At 33.7% G+C, this 18162-nt stretch overlaps 1 protein-coding gene, 1 long non-coding RNA gene and 1 pseudogene across 3 annotated transcripts; 2 read left to right on the top strand and 1 right to left on the bottom strand.

Annotated features, from left to right (window-relative positions):
- The first annotated feature begins 761 nt into the window (after positions 1–761).
- On the top strand, positions 762–2914 carry LOC108321391 (protein NRT1/ PTR FAMILY 2.13-like; annotated as a pseudogene).
- A 7767-nt stretch (positions 2915–10681) lies between these two features.
- On the top strand, positions 10682–14673 carry LOC108321371 (protein NRT1/ PTR FAMILY 2.13). The gene is made up of 4 exons (XM_017553114.2): positions 10682–10973; positions 11653–11870; positions 12602–13179; positions 13666–14673. Exons 1-4 carry the CDS (start codon positions 10745–10747, stop codon positions 14534–14536), a joined length of 1896 nt encoding a protein of 631 aa, XP_017408603.1. The 5' UTR covers positions 10682–10744; the 3' UTR covers positions 14537–14673.
- Positions 14674–16415: 1742 nt separating this feature from the next.
- Positions 16416–18031, bottom strand: LOC128197956 (uncharacterized). Of its 2 annotated transcripts, none has more exons than XR_008250716.1 (4): positions 17786–18031; positions 17020–17320; positions 16793–16921; positions 16416–16719 (listed from the first exon to the last, which is right to left on the bottom strand). It is a non-coding gene; the product is annotated as an uncharacterized LOC128197956 (long non-coding RNA). The 2 variants fall into 2 exon arrangements; XR_008250715.1 differs by having other exon boundaries at positions 17790–18031.
- Positions 18032–18162: the final 131 nt, after the last annotated feature.

The following is an 18162-nucleotide window of genomic DNA, read 5'->3' as shown; positions in this document are numbered from 1 at the left end:
GTAGAAGCAAGAGTAGTTCCAATGTTTTTTATTAGACAGGTTTAATTCATTTATCAAGATTAAAAAATTAAATAATGTAATTATAAATAATAAATTTATATACTTTTATATAATCACCCTCACATTAATGAAACATATTTTAATTTTTGAAATTATTTTTATTAGTTCTAGTAGTTATGTTAATGTCTTTCATAATTAATCTATCCATCGCTTCAATTTTTGTTGACGAGAATATTAAAAATTAATTCTTGAATGATCCTTGTAGGATACAAGATTAGATTATAAAGAAAAGGCAAGAAAGACATTAATACATTTGATTTGTTACTCATTGAATTTAGAAAACGATTAGTAATTAAGGATATTTTGACAGAAAATAATATAACTAAATCTTAATAAAAGTAACTAGTCTAACTTTGAACTTGGTCAAAGTTCTACAGAAGGAATTATAAGAACTAAGGAAGGCATTTAATTAATGGTATAGTTAATACATTCAAACGTTAAAGCAATCCTAATCATAAAATGTAGTAAAAAAGCACTTCTTAGCAGATTTTTCATGTGATGACTAAAGCATCTGCATGACAGATCAGCACTTGTACCTTTTTTTTAGTTTCTTACTCTATAGGCAAGACCAAGAATTTTGTGTTATATAAGGTCCATAGTTTTGCAGATTTTCTACACAACAGTTGCAAAAACTGATTAAGCTATTAACAATGGATAGATTGAGCTCACTCTTTTCATTTGCTAAACGAAAACGCACTTCAATGCCCTCTCTGCAACAGAAATTGCTAGATGAAGAAAGCCTTGCTCAATCAGAGCCAAACACACACTCTAGAAAGCCTGGATGGAAAGCCATGCCTTACATTCTAGGTCTGTCTTGTAACTTCTGCTACTTGAATTTCATCTTCTAAATTTAGTGAGTTTTTTGCACTAATTGATTCTTTCACTAGTGTTACTTTTAACTTGTCACATTTTATTAAGTTAAAGAGACCAAAATGGAAATGTGCTTGGGACTATAATTAGAATGAAATGTGCAGGAAATGACACAATTGAGAGGCTAGCAACGTTTGGAATGCAGGCGAATTTTGTGGTGTATTTGATGAAAGTGTATAACATGGATCAGGTTCTTTCAGCAAACATTTTGAACACATGGATTGCTGTGTCCAATATTACTCCTCTGATCGGAGCCTTTTTTGCTGATGCCTACTTGGGAAAGTTTCGAACAATTGCCCTTGCATCCTTTGCCAGCCTTGTGGTACCTATTATTTTCATTTGGATTGATTATAACTTCTATCTCAGGTTTTTCATACACAATTACAATAAAACCAATGGTGAATGTATAATAATTTGGATTTTAACTTTTGTTTCTATTTGTCTAGGGCATGGTTACTGTGATGCTAACTGCTTGGGTGCCACAATTTCATCCTGCACCATGCTCCGTTGAGCAGCAGCAGAATGGTGCGTGCCAAGGTCAATCAAATTTCCAAATGGGTGTGCTAGTTTTTGGTCTGTTCTGGTTATCGATTGGTTCTGGTGGAATAAGGCCTTGCAGTGTTCCCTTTGCCGTTGACCAATTTGATTTGACCACTGCTGAAGGAAGGCATGGAAGTAGCAGCTTCTACACTCTGTACTACACCACACAGACCCTGGTCATGTTGATAAACCAAACTGTATTGGTTTATATTCAAGATTCTGTTAGTTGGACCCTTGGTTTTGCACTGCCCACTGTGTACATGATTGTTTCAATCCTTTTCTTCTTTGCTGGCTCCAAAGTTTATGCCTATGTTAAGCCTAAGGGAAGCAACCTTTCTAGCATAGTTCAAGTGCTAGTTGCAGCACAACACAAGCGCCATTTTCGTATGTATGCTGCCAGGGACACACAAGCAGCACTTTACGATCCACCACTCGAAAATGATTCAGAAGGAAAGCTGCTTCTTACAAATGATTTTGGGTAAATGATATATCTCAAGTTAAATGTTAATCTAGTCCCTGAAATTATAATCTGCTTCTTAAGATTACAAAAAGGTAAATTCCTTTGTGGGGTCGCATAATTTCTTGTGTTACTGATTGGTTTTTGTTTATTAGATGTTTAAACAAAGCTGCTATAGTGGTGGAGAACGACTTGGACAATGATGGATTGAACAAAAAGCCTTGGAGACTAAGTAGCATCCAGCAAGTGGAAGAGCTGAAATGCTTGCTGAAAATCATGCCGATATTCGTGACCAGCATCATAGTCAACATTCCCTTAGGACAACAAGCAATATTTGGAGTATCACAAGCCATGAAAATGGATAGGCACTTGGGACATAACTTCGAGATTCATCCTGGCTCAATAAATGTGATAATGCTGCTGTCAATAGGCATATTGCTCCCATTCTACGATCGAATTGTTGTTCCTGCACTGGAGAAAGTAACGAAGCAAGAAGGGGGACTGACAGCCCTTCAAAGGATTGGATTTGGACATGCTTTTGGTTTTCTATCAATGGTGGTTTCAGGGTTGGTGGAGATCAAGAGAAGGGAATTGGCCATTTCATCTGGGGCATCGGATGGGGTTGCACCCATATCAGTGCTGTGGCTGGCTCCTCAGTTCATTCTTTTAGCATGTTGTCATGTTTTTGCAACAGTTGGTCACACTGAGTTTTTCAACAATGAGTCCCCTGAGGGCTTGAGAAGTATTGCAAATTCATTGCTATGCCTCAATGTGTCAGCTGCTAGCAACTTGAGCAGCTTCATAGTAAACATTGTGCATTCTTTCACTGGGAAGCAAGGCCAACCAGATTGGCTTGATGGAGACATTAATAAGGGCAGATTAGAGAACTTCTATTTCGTGGTTGCCGCATTTGGATTGTTAAACATGTTATGTTTCATAGCATGTTCACGTAGCTATCATTATAAGGTCCTTGTGAAGAATAACTGATGGAGAAAACTTTATTCTTTCGATGTTGTTCGTGTTATTCTTTCATTATAAATTGAAATTTCATTTAAGCAAATATAGTAAAACTCCAATTCTATCAATACCAACGCTTGTACATATTGGATTTATGATAGAATGAAGTTTATATTATTGGCAGACAAATCATGTTCCACCATGGTATCTGTCTCTAGTAAGTTAGGTTGCACATTGCAAAAACACCATATATTGGATTTGATATTCACTTTTTGTAATTTGTTTTCGATCCAATAGAAACGATACAGGTTTCTTTTTTAATCGCTTTGAGAGCTGCTTTCTTACGAAATTTCATCGAATTAATAAATATTTCTATTGCGAAGCTAAATGTGTCCATTGCTAAATTCATAGCACTATATATAGTGAATTTATATATATTAAAACAGATTTTGCAACACAAAGGTTACTTGCGAAAATCATAGTAATTTGTGGGATCGTTGGAAAAATACTCTTGCTAAAATCTGATTTTAATTTTAGTTGGATAAAACCCGTCGAATAGGACATATAAGCGAAAATTTCGACAATGAAATTCAAAGTTTTAACAGTGCAATAAGAGTACGAACTAAAATTTATATTTCAATCTAATCTAACAAAACATTATATACTACTAACAAGTCCAAAACATAGCAAATCCCATATTTCAACCATGATTTAAAAGTAAATCCTCTTATACCTTAATTACTATATTATTGGATTAGTTCAAAAGCTTAAAAAAATCTGGAGAATTCCTAACTTGTTCTCATGATGTTTGATTCAGAAACAAAACATATCCACGCATACCTATTTTGATAGAGATTTATTCATTTGGGTATGATCTCACGCCCAATAACAGAACTCTACAAATAGAATTATAAGGTTGATTTAGTAGGAAAAGTTTGAAGAGAGAAGGTAAGAAAAGTTGTGGTTCCCACATTATTTAAGAGTTTTAAGATTAATTTAAAGGTTTAATTGCTTCCTTTGTCCCCAGTTTGGTTGAATTGTGTCAAATTCATCCTCATTTTTAAAAAAGTTTCATTGTCGTCCTCACGTGGTGTAAAAGTGTCAATTGAATCCAAACATAGAAAAAATTTGTGTCAATGTAGTCATCTCCGTTAAATACACACTAACGGTGTTAAGTGGCTGATTATTTGGCACTAGAGAATTAAAACGTGGCAAATGAGTCACAGTAGTGGTAATGACGTGGCAGTCCTTAGGAAGGAAGAACTCGACGATTGAGATTTCAGATTAACCTTAATTAAATTCAATTTGGAAATTTCAATTCTAGAAGTCCAAATCTTTCCTCAATCCTCGTTTCTGTTCTTGAATAACCCAACTTAGGGTTTGTTTTCTTCTTCTCCTCCCTGTCGCGGCTTCATAAGAAGATGGAGGCACCCATTTTCTTTTTTTTTTTGTCGCTTTGTTCGTTCCGCGGTGAGGGAGGTACCCATTTTCTTTTCCTCTTCCTAATTTCTGGTTCGTGCTTCGCAGGGAGGGAAGACTCCCTTTCGCTTCTCCGTGGCCGGTTCGTTCCTGCAGGGAGGGAGGCGATTTTGAATGGCTCAGGCGCGTCTTTCATTTTATCGCGGCGTGGTGGATGTTGAAGCCGCGACGCCTTTGCAGCAGCGGCGCCTCCGCGCTAGGTTCGTGTTCCGGCGTATTCGCAGTGAAGGGAAGTCGCGTCTGACTCGAAGTTTGGGGTTCCTTATTGTCGCGACTTGGAAATTTGGGGGTTTCTGATTTTGCGATTTGAGTGGGTTTCTTGTTTTCCTCTCTGTAGATTGGTGTTCTTCATCTTGTAATTTCAAAATATTTTTTTCCTTTCTTGGCAATTTTGGGCAGGTTGAGTCGCGCGGAAGAAGACCCTGTCGCATTTTGTTCTTGATTATTGTTAAGAAGCTGCGGGCAATAGTTGATGGTGTCGCAAGGAGGCGTTAGAATCTGGATGACTCATTACCACTACTGTGACTTATTTGCCACGTTTTAATTCTCTAGTGCCAAATAATCAGCCACTTAACACCGTTAGTGTGTATTTAACGCAGATGACTACATTGACACAAATTTTTTCTACGTTTGGATTCAATTGACACTTTTACACCACGTGAGGACGACAATGAAACTTTTTTAAAAATGAGGATGAATTTGACACAATTCAACCAAACTGGGGACAAAGGAAGCAATTAAACCTAATTTAAATGTTTAGAAGGAAGAGTGGGACATGTTATATGTTCAACTCTTCACAATAACAAAATTCTAACATCTCATTTAAAAAAAAAATCTCTACAAATGAGATTTGAGTACACGTTTAATAAAAATTTTAATTGACCAAAATCACTCACCAACATTTTATATTAGAAAAAAGTTATAAAGAATATGAAATATGTAATTTTCTAATTTAGGACGTCATGCGTAAGTAAAACAATGCTTATTATTTTAAAAAAATATAACTCTTATACCATCTCGTGAAAATTTGAAATTTTATTTCATTATGGTGAAATAAACAAAAACATTAGAGAATATTAATTAATGTAATTACAACTTCAAATAACGTACAAAAACATAAATCATTTAATTGTCTAAGAATGTTTTGAAAACTCTAACAATAATTTTCCACTCGTCTCTCGCTCTACACAACATCAACAATCTTCTTTGTAATATCATCTGGTCCCGTATAAATATGATCATTATAGGTAAATATTACCAATATAAATGTGAACTAACAAAATAAACATCAAAACAACATATAATAATATGATTATCAATTACAATCTAAGCTCATAACACTCTTACTCAAATCAAATCCACCACACAATCAAACATTGTCAATCCATACTTCAATTCAAACAGACCGTGTTATCATCACCACCAACTATGTTTATTTCTGTACTTCGGCCACTCGGCTTGTTTACCAAAACATGACTCACTTACCAAAACATCACTTCCACAATCCTTTTTACCAAAATAGGGCCTACTTACCAAGATATGACTCTCTTGTTTACCAAAACAAGGTCCACTTACTAAAGCAGTTATTTTTTGATCCTATTTATCAAAACAAGGCCTACTTACCAAAGTAGAACTCTCTTGTTTATCACCATAACATCATATTAAAATACTACAACTTCCTATAAAACACCACGACAACATATAACAATACCACAACTTCATATACAATACCATAATATCATATAAATATATTATGACTTCTTACAAAACACAACAACAACATATAAAAATACTACAACTTCATATACAACACTACGACATCATATAAAATATTACGGTTTCCTATAAAAGTCCACGACAACATTTAAAATACCACAACTTCATATACAATACCACCACAACATATAAAAATATTATGACTTTCTATATAACACCACGACAATGGACTCATATACAACACTACAACATCATATAAAATTATTATGGTTTCTTATAAAACACCACGACAAGATATAAAATACCATAGTTTCATATATAATATCACGATATAAATATATTACGACTTCCTATAAAACACCACGACAATATATAAAAATACTAGAAATCATACATAACCTCATGACATCATATAAAAATATTACAACTTCTTACAAAATACCATGATAACATAATGACATTTGGATAAAACAAATGTAGTCCCCTCACTTTCATGGCACATACATAACCAAAATATACATGCACTCATGCATAATTACTCAAACATAGATATTGAAGACTAGCTCCACTTACATGCACTCATATATATATAATCATAGTGTAGAATTGGTACTGTAGAATTATGCAGTCTTGCTAAGCGAACCGACTTGGTGTGTTGAGCGAGTGGGCTTTAGCTGAGCGAACAAACTTGGTGCACTGAGCAAGAGATGAGTGAGCAGAACCCATTGTTTATGTTTTCACACAACGAGTTTGGTGCACTAAGTGACTAGTCCAGAACCTGTTTTGAATATTTCTTTATTTTATGATAACTTTGAGCTATGTTTTGACTTTGAGGATGGTGTATAAAATATTTAAAGTATTCTATGATGGTTTATTGGTGAAGTTATGCATGTATTTGATGTATGATATAAAGATGAGATATATTGGTATTCATTGTGAAAGTAAAGTGACATATGTTCATGGTTTCAAATGGTTTTAGGGTTGGTAATATGGGTTCCACGGGAAACTCCTTCGGTATGATTTCACGGTTGCTAACATGGGTTCCACACAGGGAACTCCTTCGGTATGGTTTCAAGTATTTTAGAATGTATACAGGGAGCTCAACATCAGGGTTATCCTAACACTCTAATGGCCTTTCATTCTCAAATAGAGAGGATTAATACATGTGGTGAGAGTACTAGGAAGTCCTAGTATAGGCGCTACCTGGAGGCCTATCACGCAGTAAGGGACTAACCTTGTGTGTGTGGTAGGGTTTAGCTTAGGGATTCACCTTCTTAGTTGTTCCAGCTAGAGGTGAGGGAGAAGCATATGAGTTGTTAGATAGATCTACAAAAGTAGATCTCTATTTTGAAAGAGGTTTTTTTTACCTAGTTGTTCTTGTAGCATCTACGTAATGTTTCGTTTTGGTAGTTTGATACTATTAAAATGGGATGTTACAGAGTGAATTGATTTTGTATTAAAAAAATGTTCTTTTCAAAACCTTTGGAAATCTTTAACCTTTTCTTGAAACACAAGCAAATAAAGATTGTAAAGCAATAAAAGAGATAAGGGATAGAAAGACAAACACCAAGAATTTTATACTGGTTCGGCCTAATGCCTACATCTAGTCTCCTTTAATCAATCTGAGATTGAAAGCCACTTCACTATAAAGATTAAGTTATACAACAAGATATACAGAGACCCTCTCTTAATGCAATCTCCTCTTCAACTTCAAATCTAATATAGAAGAACACAAAACAGAAAGAACAACCCTCTTCTTACAGAAACCCTTTGAGACACCTCTCAAAGAAATCAGAACCTCACGTTCTCTTCCTGGCCACCGGCAACAGGAAAACCACAATCCACATACTACAAAATCAACACTGGTATGATTTAGAACACCTTAGAGTGCGGATGATGATCAGGAAACGAAAGCACAACAAGAATTCCTTCAAGAATCCTTTGAATCTTCCAAACTAACGCTTCTTAGTTCTTGGAGAATAAGCACCCCTACAAAATCTTATCTCAACTCACTTGATCAGATATTAAAGATGAAAGATCAAAAGTTAATTATCTATGTAGAGAGCTATGCATTAATATATAGTTTTCTCAAGTCTAACGCATCTTAATCGATTACCATATTAATGTAATCGGTTAACCAATTAACACTGCTATACCAGAATTATATTAAAATATATTTAACAAATTACGCATTTAATGTAATCGATTACACAATTAATATAAGTCAAAAGAATTCAAAATATGATCGTTATGTTAGTTAAGACTTATCATGAAAACAATTTTCAGTGTGCACGAGATTTAACTGATTAAGAAAATCGTGTAATCGGTTAAGTATGACACTTAAGCAAATTTGAAAACTTTTTCATCTGAAAACACATCACTGCACTCAACAATCAGGTGTAAGCAAAGACACGAGTTTTAATCGATTATACATATAATGTAATCGGTTAAAACTTGCAGTTTGTCATAGTTAAGCATTTGTTGATATCTAATGAATCTAACTGATTACATAAACATTATAATCGATTAACTCATACAGATATGCCTTGTGCAAAGAGTTTCATCATTCAAAACAATGAACATGCATACCACAAATATAAACCCATGTATAACCACAATAAGTATCCAAACCAAACAATTCAAGCACAAACACACATGTAAATGCAACTTTGCATATTAAAACATTTATGTTGTTGTGCAAGTAACTTACTGAAACATTTCTGTTGTTGTCAGCATAAAAAATACACAAGGGTTTGGGTTTAACTTTCACATAGCTCCCCCTATCAACACATTTAATTCAACTTAAACATGCCAACTCATGTTATCAAATTACTTAAAACTTAAAGCAAGGTATTTAACTTCCCTTACCTTACAAACACTAGTACAAAACCAAAGTACAACGTCAAATATTTTTGGCCTTTCACGTCGAATTCGAGAACGACGTCATATTGAGAGAGGTTAAATTGACATCATACGACGTTAATAAGTTTTTTTATATATTTTTTTAATTAATTGTAATCCTTTTTTACAACTCTACGAGACCTGAAAATCAAAACTATGAGGGTAATATAGAATCAACAACAAATAACAATAACAAACAACAAACAAGTTCAACAAATAAGTTCTTCAAAACCAAAATGAAAACTAACCTTCAAAAGGTGGGTTCATCAAAATAAAGTGTTGCCACTAGTGAGAGAGAAAGCAGAATGTGCCTATGAAAAACAAGAACACGAAAATAATCTGTGAAAACAAAACGAAAATCATACCTAAAGTAGTTAATTAACATGCATTTGTATCAAATGAAAGAAAGATTACATGTGATGGTCGTCAAACTTTGTTCGAGAAAAGTTTGAGCAGAGAAGAGGGTCGTCAAACTTCGTTCGAGAAAAGTTTTATTGAATTCACTAACCTTTTGACGTCTAACGCTGAGACATTCGACGTTTTATATCTTTTTACGTCGAATTATAATTCTAAACGACGTTTAATAATTGGAATTATTTACAAAATTGTCACCGGTCATTTTTAATGTTGGCTATTAAGTAGTTAGACGTTGAATGCGTGACGTTATACGCTGTTTTTGCATTAGTGAGAGGATCCAACTGCTCTACAAGAGCTAAGACGACTCCACCAGTTCAAAGAATTCTATCTGCACCCACAATCACATAAACATGATCAAGGTATACCATTAGAATCACTGATCAGCAGATAGTCTTATAAAAGACTCAGATGACACATGCAAAAATACTACGGTTTGTACGCAAAGGAAACAAGAAAGATCAAAGAAAAATAGTATAAACTAACTTACTCTTTTGAAGAAACCAATCAGGTAGACTTGAAGATCTAGTTGTTGTTATTACTTAAGCGATCTCTGATATTCAAATAGATGAACACATGAGAAAAGCTCCTGGAGAGAAGTTCCATAACTCTAAAAATGTAGTTTATAGAAAGATTTTGTGTTTAAACCAATGTCACGTCTAAAATGTAATTTTTTATTAGATGTTACGTAGACAACTCTATTTTATTTCCATTTACAATCAAGTCAATCACGGGTCTTCTACAAAGTTAAAAGCTGAAATTTTTTGAATAAAACATTTTTTCTCAGTGATTTTTAGACTAACGACTTGGCGCCTTTTTTCTTTTGTAAATATTTGGAATGACCTAAGGTTGTTAAAGCAAATTGGTTCATCACATTTGAATGTGTAACTTTGTGACGAGGGATACAAATTGGAAGAACTTGGTCCCCCTCACCCCACTCCACTACTCATGATGACAAACACGTTACGCAATTATCATAAGAGAAAATTACGTTTCTGGTATATGTACTTTTGAATTGATAAATTTAATATTTCAATTTTTAAATTTATGAAATGTTAGTTATTTCTTATGTTTAAATTTTCGAAAAATGTTTCTCGTTATGAAATTTATATATATACATGTAATATCATAAATATTGAGGGGGCATGAGATCATAAATAGTTATAGTGGAAAAGAGTATTTCTGAGTATAGATTTATTAGAAATTCAGCACCATATGCAATGTTGCCCCACAGCACCGTTCAGACATATCTTTGTTTTTTGCATATAAATATGGGTCTTGTTCCTCAGCAATTTCATCCACCAAAACCTAGTTATAACACTCAGATACAGAACATTTTGGAATGCGCCGATGTCGGCCAAGACAACCAAACAAGTGAGAAATAGTGAAAAGATGTTGGGTACTCATGACCATGATAATACTCCTTCTTGGTCGCTTGGAAGATGCATTTCTTCATGTTTTTCACCATCTGTAAAAATGGAGCCAACCCTCAGAAACCTTCCTAAAGCCGCTTCTGAATTACCACATACCAACCGCAAGAAGAAGCGTGGAGGATGGAAGGCCATAACTTTTATTTTAGGTCTACTTCTCTTTTTTTATCTTGCTACATATGATTTTCTCTCCACTACTTCATTCCTTCATGCATATATATTCACACTCTTTTCAATTAAGATACAACTACAGTCTGTCTCAGATAGCAAGAGAAAGATAGTAGAGAGTTCTTAACTACACAATTCCAATTGAGTTTAATCACACAATTTTAAAAAACCAAAACTTAGTACAAAACTTCACTTAAGAGATTCAACTCAATAATTTATACTTCTTCTACCTTATATTTTAGAAAACACTGTTCTAATTCATTTGTCTTTTTTTTAAGATTCTTGTCTAATAATTTCTTACATTAGTTGTTTTCTTACTAATACTTGTAATTGTTTTAATTCATAAACATTATGAACTGTCTCCTTTTTACTCTCTTATCTGGAAAATTTAAGAATGTAATAATTTTGTTATCACTTTCTCTCCTTATGATAATAATTTTTTAAAACTACCATAATTACAGACAAATTTAGCAGTGTATAAAGCAATTATCATTATCCTATGTTTAAGAGAGGAGAAGTGACTTTGAGTGAAACTCTTACATAGAACTGAAGCTCAAATTAGAAAATAACTTAAGAAAATCATTAAACTACAAAGACTCTTCCCAGTAAAATACTGATAATCAATTATTGTTTTTTGTTGGATTTTGGTTAACGTTGCAGGGAATGAAACTTTTGAGAGGTTGGCAGTGTTTGGTTTATTTGCGAACTTTATGGTGTATTTGACAAGAGAACTTCATTTGGACCAAGTTACTGCTTCTAACATTCTGAGTTTATGGTTTGGGATCACAAACTTTGCCCCACTAGTTGGTGCCTTCATTTCTGACGCCTATGTTGGTCGTTTCCGGACCATAGCTTTTGCATCATTTGGTACCCTTTTGGTAAGCTCTCTCATATTTTTCAGAATAAAAAACAAAACTTTATACAACTTTTCTTTTTAGGTCTAAATTTAATACAACTTGCACATTTACTCACCTCGCCTTTTTTTGTAGGCTTCGATATAAGAGGAAGTTATGCATGTGCCATTCAATCAACCTAATAATAGAACAATTATATTAACATACATTTTTGGACAATATTTTCGCATAATATATAAAATGTTGTTAAAATATGTGTTAAAATATTTTTTTAAATAAATACATGTAGTCAAATATTGTTATGATTGAAAAAAAAATAATTAAATAATTTGGGAGACAATCAAACGTGGTTTTCTTGTTTTCTAAAGTCATAAAAATTCTTTAACAGTCCCTCAGAGCTACCATTTCACTAGTTGTTTTCCTTTCTCAAATTTGATTGATTTCGTACAACTATTATGCAATTCTAGTTTATTCAATAATCAATTTCATATATGAACGACAAATTTCATAAACACCCACATGTCCTACCTGCGTTAGCATTAAATGTTGAAGGTGACTATTTTTCGTATTATTTATTATAAGGAAAAATGTGCAAAGCAAGCATCATACAGACAGGTGCACTGTACGAACACAAATTTTTCATGCATTTAATAATTCTAGTTTTTAAAGTTTATGATAATGCATAATCACTTCTACTTCTTTTTATATTTTATTTTTTTTGGTATAATATATTTGAATGGAATGTTTCGCAACAGGGGATGGTGGTGGTGACTTTAACATCATGGTTACCACAGTTGCACCCTCCATCTTGTAGCCCTGAGGAACTGGCATCTGGGAAGTGTGTTAGGGCAAGCAATTCTCAAATGGGTGTGTTGATTTTGGGACTATGCTGTTTAACCATAGGTTCTTCTGGGGTTAGACCATGCAGCATCCCATTTGGTGTTGACCAATTTGATCCAACGACTGAAGAAGGGAAGAAAGGGATCAACAGCTTCTTCAACTGGTACTACACCACATTCACCATGGTCCTTCTGGTCACTCAGACAGTGGTGGTCTACATCCAAGACTCTATCAGCTGGAAAATCGGGTTTGGGATACCTACTCTCTGCATGCTCTGCTCCATAATCATGTTCTTTGTGGGAACAAACCTTTATGTACGTGTGAAGCCTGAAGGAAGCGTTTTTTCTGGTGTTGCTCAAGTTCTAATGGCTGCTTATAGAAAGAGAAAACTCAGGTTTCCAATGAGTGAGGAGAAGCAAGAAGGGTTTTTCTATGATCCTCCACTTACTGGGACCACCGTTGTGTCAAAGCTGCCTTTAACCAAACAATTCAGGTCAGAAACGTTGCTGTCATTAAGACTAAAATCTTCATTTGAGTTCCATTAGCAAAACTTTTATACATGTGGTGGAGGAACTTCTCTTATGTTTTTAATACATGTATATATATATATATATATATATATATATATATATATATATATATATATATATATATCATTGCCCAATGATTATAGTTGTTATGTGCCATGAATATCATGAAAGATGTCTACTAATTGCTTTCAAAACCTCAATTATTTTAACAAACTTCTACACGAAAAAGCAATTCGCTTTATAATATAATAATATCTATTAATACTTTACAGAAACTAATATCTATTTAAGAAAACCATTTTTTTTTCTTACAAAGACTAAATTAACAATACCGCACAGATTTAAAAGTAAATTTTATGATTTACCTTTTCTACTTTAATTAATCTGTAAACAAGCATTAAAATACTAATTAACATAGTGAACTTATGTTGATACTTGGATTTTGCTAGGGCCTTGAACAAAGCTGCTTTAATAATGGAAGGTGAGTTAAACACAGATGGGACCATAGTGAATAGATGGAGGCTGGTTAGCATCCAAAAAGTAGAAGAGGTGAAATGCTTAGTCAGAATTATCCCAATTTGGGCAGCAGGGATCCTTAGTCTCGTTTCCATGGTACAACAAGGGACATTTACTGTGTCACAAGCAATGAAAATGAACAGACACCTGGGACCCAACTTCCAAGTCCCAGCTGGTTCAGTGACAGTCATATCATTAATCACCATAGCTTTGTGGCTCCCATTCTATGACAGATTCTTAGTGCCAAAGCTCAGAAAAATTACCAACCATGAAGGGGGCATCACTCTACTCCTAAGAATTGGAATTGGCATGGTTTTCTCTATTCTTTCCATGGTTGTTGCTGGCATGGTTGAAAAACTGAGAAGGGATTCAGCAAATTCAAATCCAACACCACTTGGAATTGCTCCCATGTCAGTCTTTTGGCTGGCTCCACACTTGATCCTTATGGGGCTCTGTGAGGCATTCAATATAATAGGACAAATTGAGTTCTTCAACAGACAATTTCCTGAACATATGAGAAGCATTGGCAATTCCTTGTTTTCCTGTTCTTTTGCTGTTGCTAACTATGTGAGCACCATAATAGTGAATGTGGTTCATCACAGTACAAGAAAATCTAGCCACCCAGATTGGTTGACAAATGATATAAATGCTGGCAGAATAGACTACTTTTACTATCTTATAGCAGTGTTAGCCACCTTCAACCTGTTCTTTTTTATATTTGTTGCTAGAAGATATCAGTACAAGGGAAGTGTGGACTTCAATGATGAAACTCACCAAGTGGAGCTTGGATCTCACAAACCCTAAGTTTTAAGAAAGATAATAAAGATAATGTAGATATACATCTATGTGTGTATGTATATAGGAAGACATCACACAAATAAATTGAAAGACTTTTATATATATATATATATTCCTTTCAGAAGTTACGTTACAAAATAAAACTTAAATATGTTTTTCTCCTTAACATTTATATTTTCTTTTTCTCCTTATAATAAGAAAAGTATATTTGACTTTTCTTCTTGACAAAATGTGTTAGAATTGCTATTAACATGGATTATTACCGGAGTGCATATACTCATTGATTGCCATGTAACTCAAACGCCTTGTAAAAAACGTATAACACAAAATAAATCTATCCTTTTCTAATTACTCTACTCTTGCATCCGTGTTCAATATCTTATATTAAATGAAACTTATAAGTCTATTTTATGATATTGAATATCAATATCTACTTATTAAAATGCTATCAGATTCTATACTAATCAAATAAAAAAGTTCTTCAGAGACTATTATGATACTATTAAGATTCATTAATTAAAAATTTGTTTATTATACCATTACTTTTCTGTTAATTATCTAATAAATCAATGTGAGGATCTTTATTAGTGTTTCAATAAAAAAAATAAAGATACCTAATAATTAATTTTATCATTTTTTGATAAGAGTTAAGTGTACTTAGACTTAATTTTATTATTTGAGGTTTCTTTTATCTTTATTTATAATATAATACTACAAAAATATATAATTTTTGCAGGAGTTATTTTTAGTCTTACCGGCGGTTTTAATCCCTGAAAAATTTGTTTCACGCAATTGGAAAAAACCTCTGGGAAAAGCAGTGTCGTTAAACATTACCGGTGGTTTTTTACGAAACTGTCGCAATTTCAGGAGTTTTTGAAAAATCGTCGGATATAGTCAGGGTTTTTTGTAGAAACAATCGGAAATAGCCGGGGTTTTGCAGAAACCGCAGGGAATAGCCGGGGTTTCTTATAACTGCCCCTATTTTCAAGGGTTTCTTCCAAAACTGTCGAAAATGTAGTGATAGCTCAAATTTTTATTTTTATTTATCAATATATCTTTTTCCCAAATCATTCCATCAAAGCATCCACCCAAAGATACTTGAACTACTGGTTCTTCTTGATCACCAATTTCCACACAATAGAATTTACTTGGGACTACATTCTCCAGGGCCTTGAGGCTAATGCGAATTTGGTGTGTCCTTTCGTTTATAGCCTTTTAGTTTTTTAGTTTTCTTTCTAATACTGAAATACAGTCCTTATCAGTATTATTTTCCTGAAATTTGGAACTTCTTTTAATTATACATTCATTTAAATGATGAGATTGTTTGTCTATGTTTGTAAATGTTATTAGTGAAAACACGACTTAATTCATGTGCAGTTTGTAGTATATGTATTATGTGTAACTTAAAATGTTTCTGCCCTTGCCTATTTACAGGTGTTGAGCATATCCCTAGCTGCACTTGGATATTTGATGTGGCTTCGAAAAAATAAGCCCAAGACCCTCATCCCTATTATTTATTTTAGTGCTGGGATTGTAGCAACAATTTCATATTCATATTTAAAAAATTCTACTATTTTTTTCCTATGCAATACAAGTCTTTATATATTCATATTCATATTTATATGTAAATGTGTTGGTTGCTGTTAGTACTATTCTGCCAATACAAAATCAATAACACTGCAAAGCTAATAACTTGAGTTTTCTCTACATAAATCATGCTCAAATTTTTATTATAGAATTTAAACATAATTTCTTACCTCTGCACCAAGCTTATTATAGATACCATTTTCGGTCAACATGGCAACGAACAAGATAGCACCATAAAATCCAAAACAAATGAAACTCATTCATCAGAAACAACCATATTAATATTTAGAAATAGCCATAATAAAATTAGAACTATATTTAAGAGAGACTAACAAGAAAAGTGATTCAAAAGATGAAATATACATGGAGACTAGCTCAGGGACTAATGAGGATGATCCCTCCCTTGTTTGGCAGCTTTAGGAAAGCACTTAAAGATACTAGCATATCAATACATACACAACTAAAAGGATGACATGTGATATTTGCTTCCTCAAAACTTCATACATTGCATATCAATCCAGACATAACTAATTGTTCATACATGTCTAATTTTCTTCATCTTCATTACATTCATTGTTTGGCACGCTTCCTTAATTAGATACCTACAATATAACATAATAGTTAGTCGGTTATATATTTAAAAAAAATCATACAAATAAATATAACAATTATTACCGATTATTGAAATGAGGCAAACTTTGAAGGTAATTGACCCTGATAAATTTGCAACATAATTGCTATCATTTCCTTCATTTCATTGACTTGTGATGTCATGTCATTGACTTGTGATGTCAATGAAGATACCTGTAACAGATGAAATTATTTAAAAAGTAAGAAAAATTATACCTAACAAGTTAATCATAAAAGGAACAAACCAAGTAATTGATAAAATATTCATTAACCTGAGTTTGTAATTCATTATTAGAAGGGGCAACTGAAGATGATCCACTATGAGAACGAGCTTTGACTCCAAAGACTTTAGATAAGCAAGGACCCAAACGTAGATCGCGAACGCGTCCATAATGCTCTTGGATTCCTAAAGCATGAGCCAATGAATCTGAACTGGATATTTTTTTTATTGACAACATCGTCAAACTCGTTAGAATGAGAGATTGGTGGACTGTTCGTTCCAGTTAAAGAAGCACCACCGTTCAAAGGTTCACTGTTGTGAGACAGTCTCCCTGACGTTAATGGAGACACTTCCTGTCTCACACATTACGCATTCGGTCATGTTCAAACCAAAACGATGTGGTATAAAGAAAAACAAAAAATAAAACAAAAACTAAGCAAAATGAGAAAGTCCCTCAGAACCAAAACAAATGAATTGGGTTTTCCTAAAATTTCTTAAGTGTAACAAGATCCGTGAGGAACATCTTCCTCTGCTCCCAACAGTGCAGACATGGTTCCAAAAGGCTTCCTCGTTGTTTGTGTTGGAACAGAGCTCAAGAGATTCATCATTCCCACCCCTTGCCTTGCCTCGCCTCTCACTTCCTTATACTTCACACCCTTCTCATACATTAATATTCTTAGAAAACACAAGACTAATCAGAAACCTAAAATGTGCTTTTCTATGGTTTCAATTTCGAGAGTAATCATAAGTTCAAACACGTAGAGTGAAAATGAACGGGAAGAAAAACGAATCAATGAATGGAATGAAAATGAAGTGACCTACGCAGATGCGAGGAACTCTGAGAGCGAACACGACCTACGCAGCCACAACGCCTCGACGCCTCGACAACGAACACAACGTAGGGGAAGACCAACAAGAAGATGGTGCGGGAAAGGGACTTGGAGAAAAATAATTATGGTGAACTTTTAGAGGAAAATGTATGAAGGCAGAAATGATTTGAGAGAGAGAATTAGGGTTTGGGGAAAATTAGGAGCAGAAATGAAGGCGTGGTGGATATTTTTCAAAGGAATGTGTCGTGAAGTATTTTAGGGGAAGGGAACGAGTTGGGTAGATATTTTTGAAAATTTATTTCAAAAATAAAAAAAAAATTATAAACGGTTTCTATTATGAACAGTTGGAAATTTTTTGGGGTTTC

The sequence above is a fragment of the Vigna angularis genome, chromosome 1, assembly GCF_016808095.1.
Source record: "Vigna angularis cultivar LongXiaoDou No.4 chromosome 1, ASM1680809v1, whole genome shotgun sequence".
Taxonomy (NCBI): Eukaryota; Viridiplantae; Streptophyta; class Magnoliopsida; order Fabales; family Fabaceae; genus Vigna; species Vigna angularis.
Note: the sequence above shows the minus strand (reverse complement) of the source record. Positions and strands in the feature narration are given on the sequence as shown.

Excerpts from the sequence above, each read along its gene's own strand:
- LOC108321371 (XM_017553114.2), top strand. The coding sequence starts at position 10,745 with ATGTCGGCCAAGACAACCAAACAAGTGAGAAATAGTGAAAAGATGTTG. Across the intron at positions 10,974-11,652 it reads GGCCATAACTTTTATTTTAG|GGAATGAAACTTTTGAGAGG; the intron begins GTCTACTTCTCT and ends TTAACGTTGCAG. Across the intron at positions 13,180-13,665 it reads CCTTTAACCAAACAATTCAG|GGCCTTGAACAAAGCTGCTT; the intron begins GTCAGAAACGTT and ends GGATTTTGCTAG.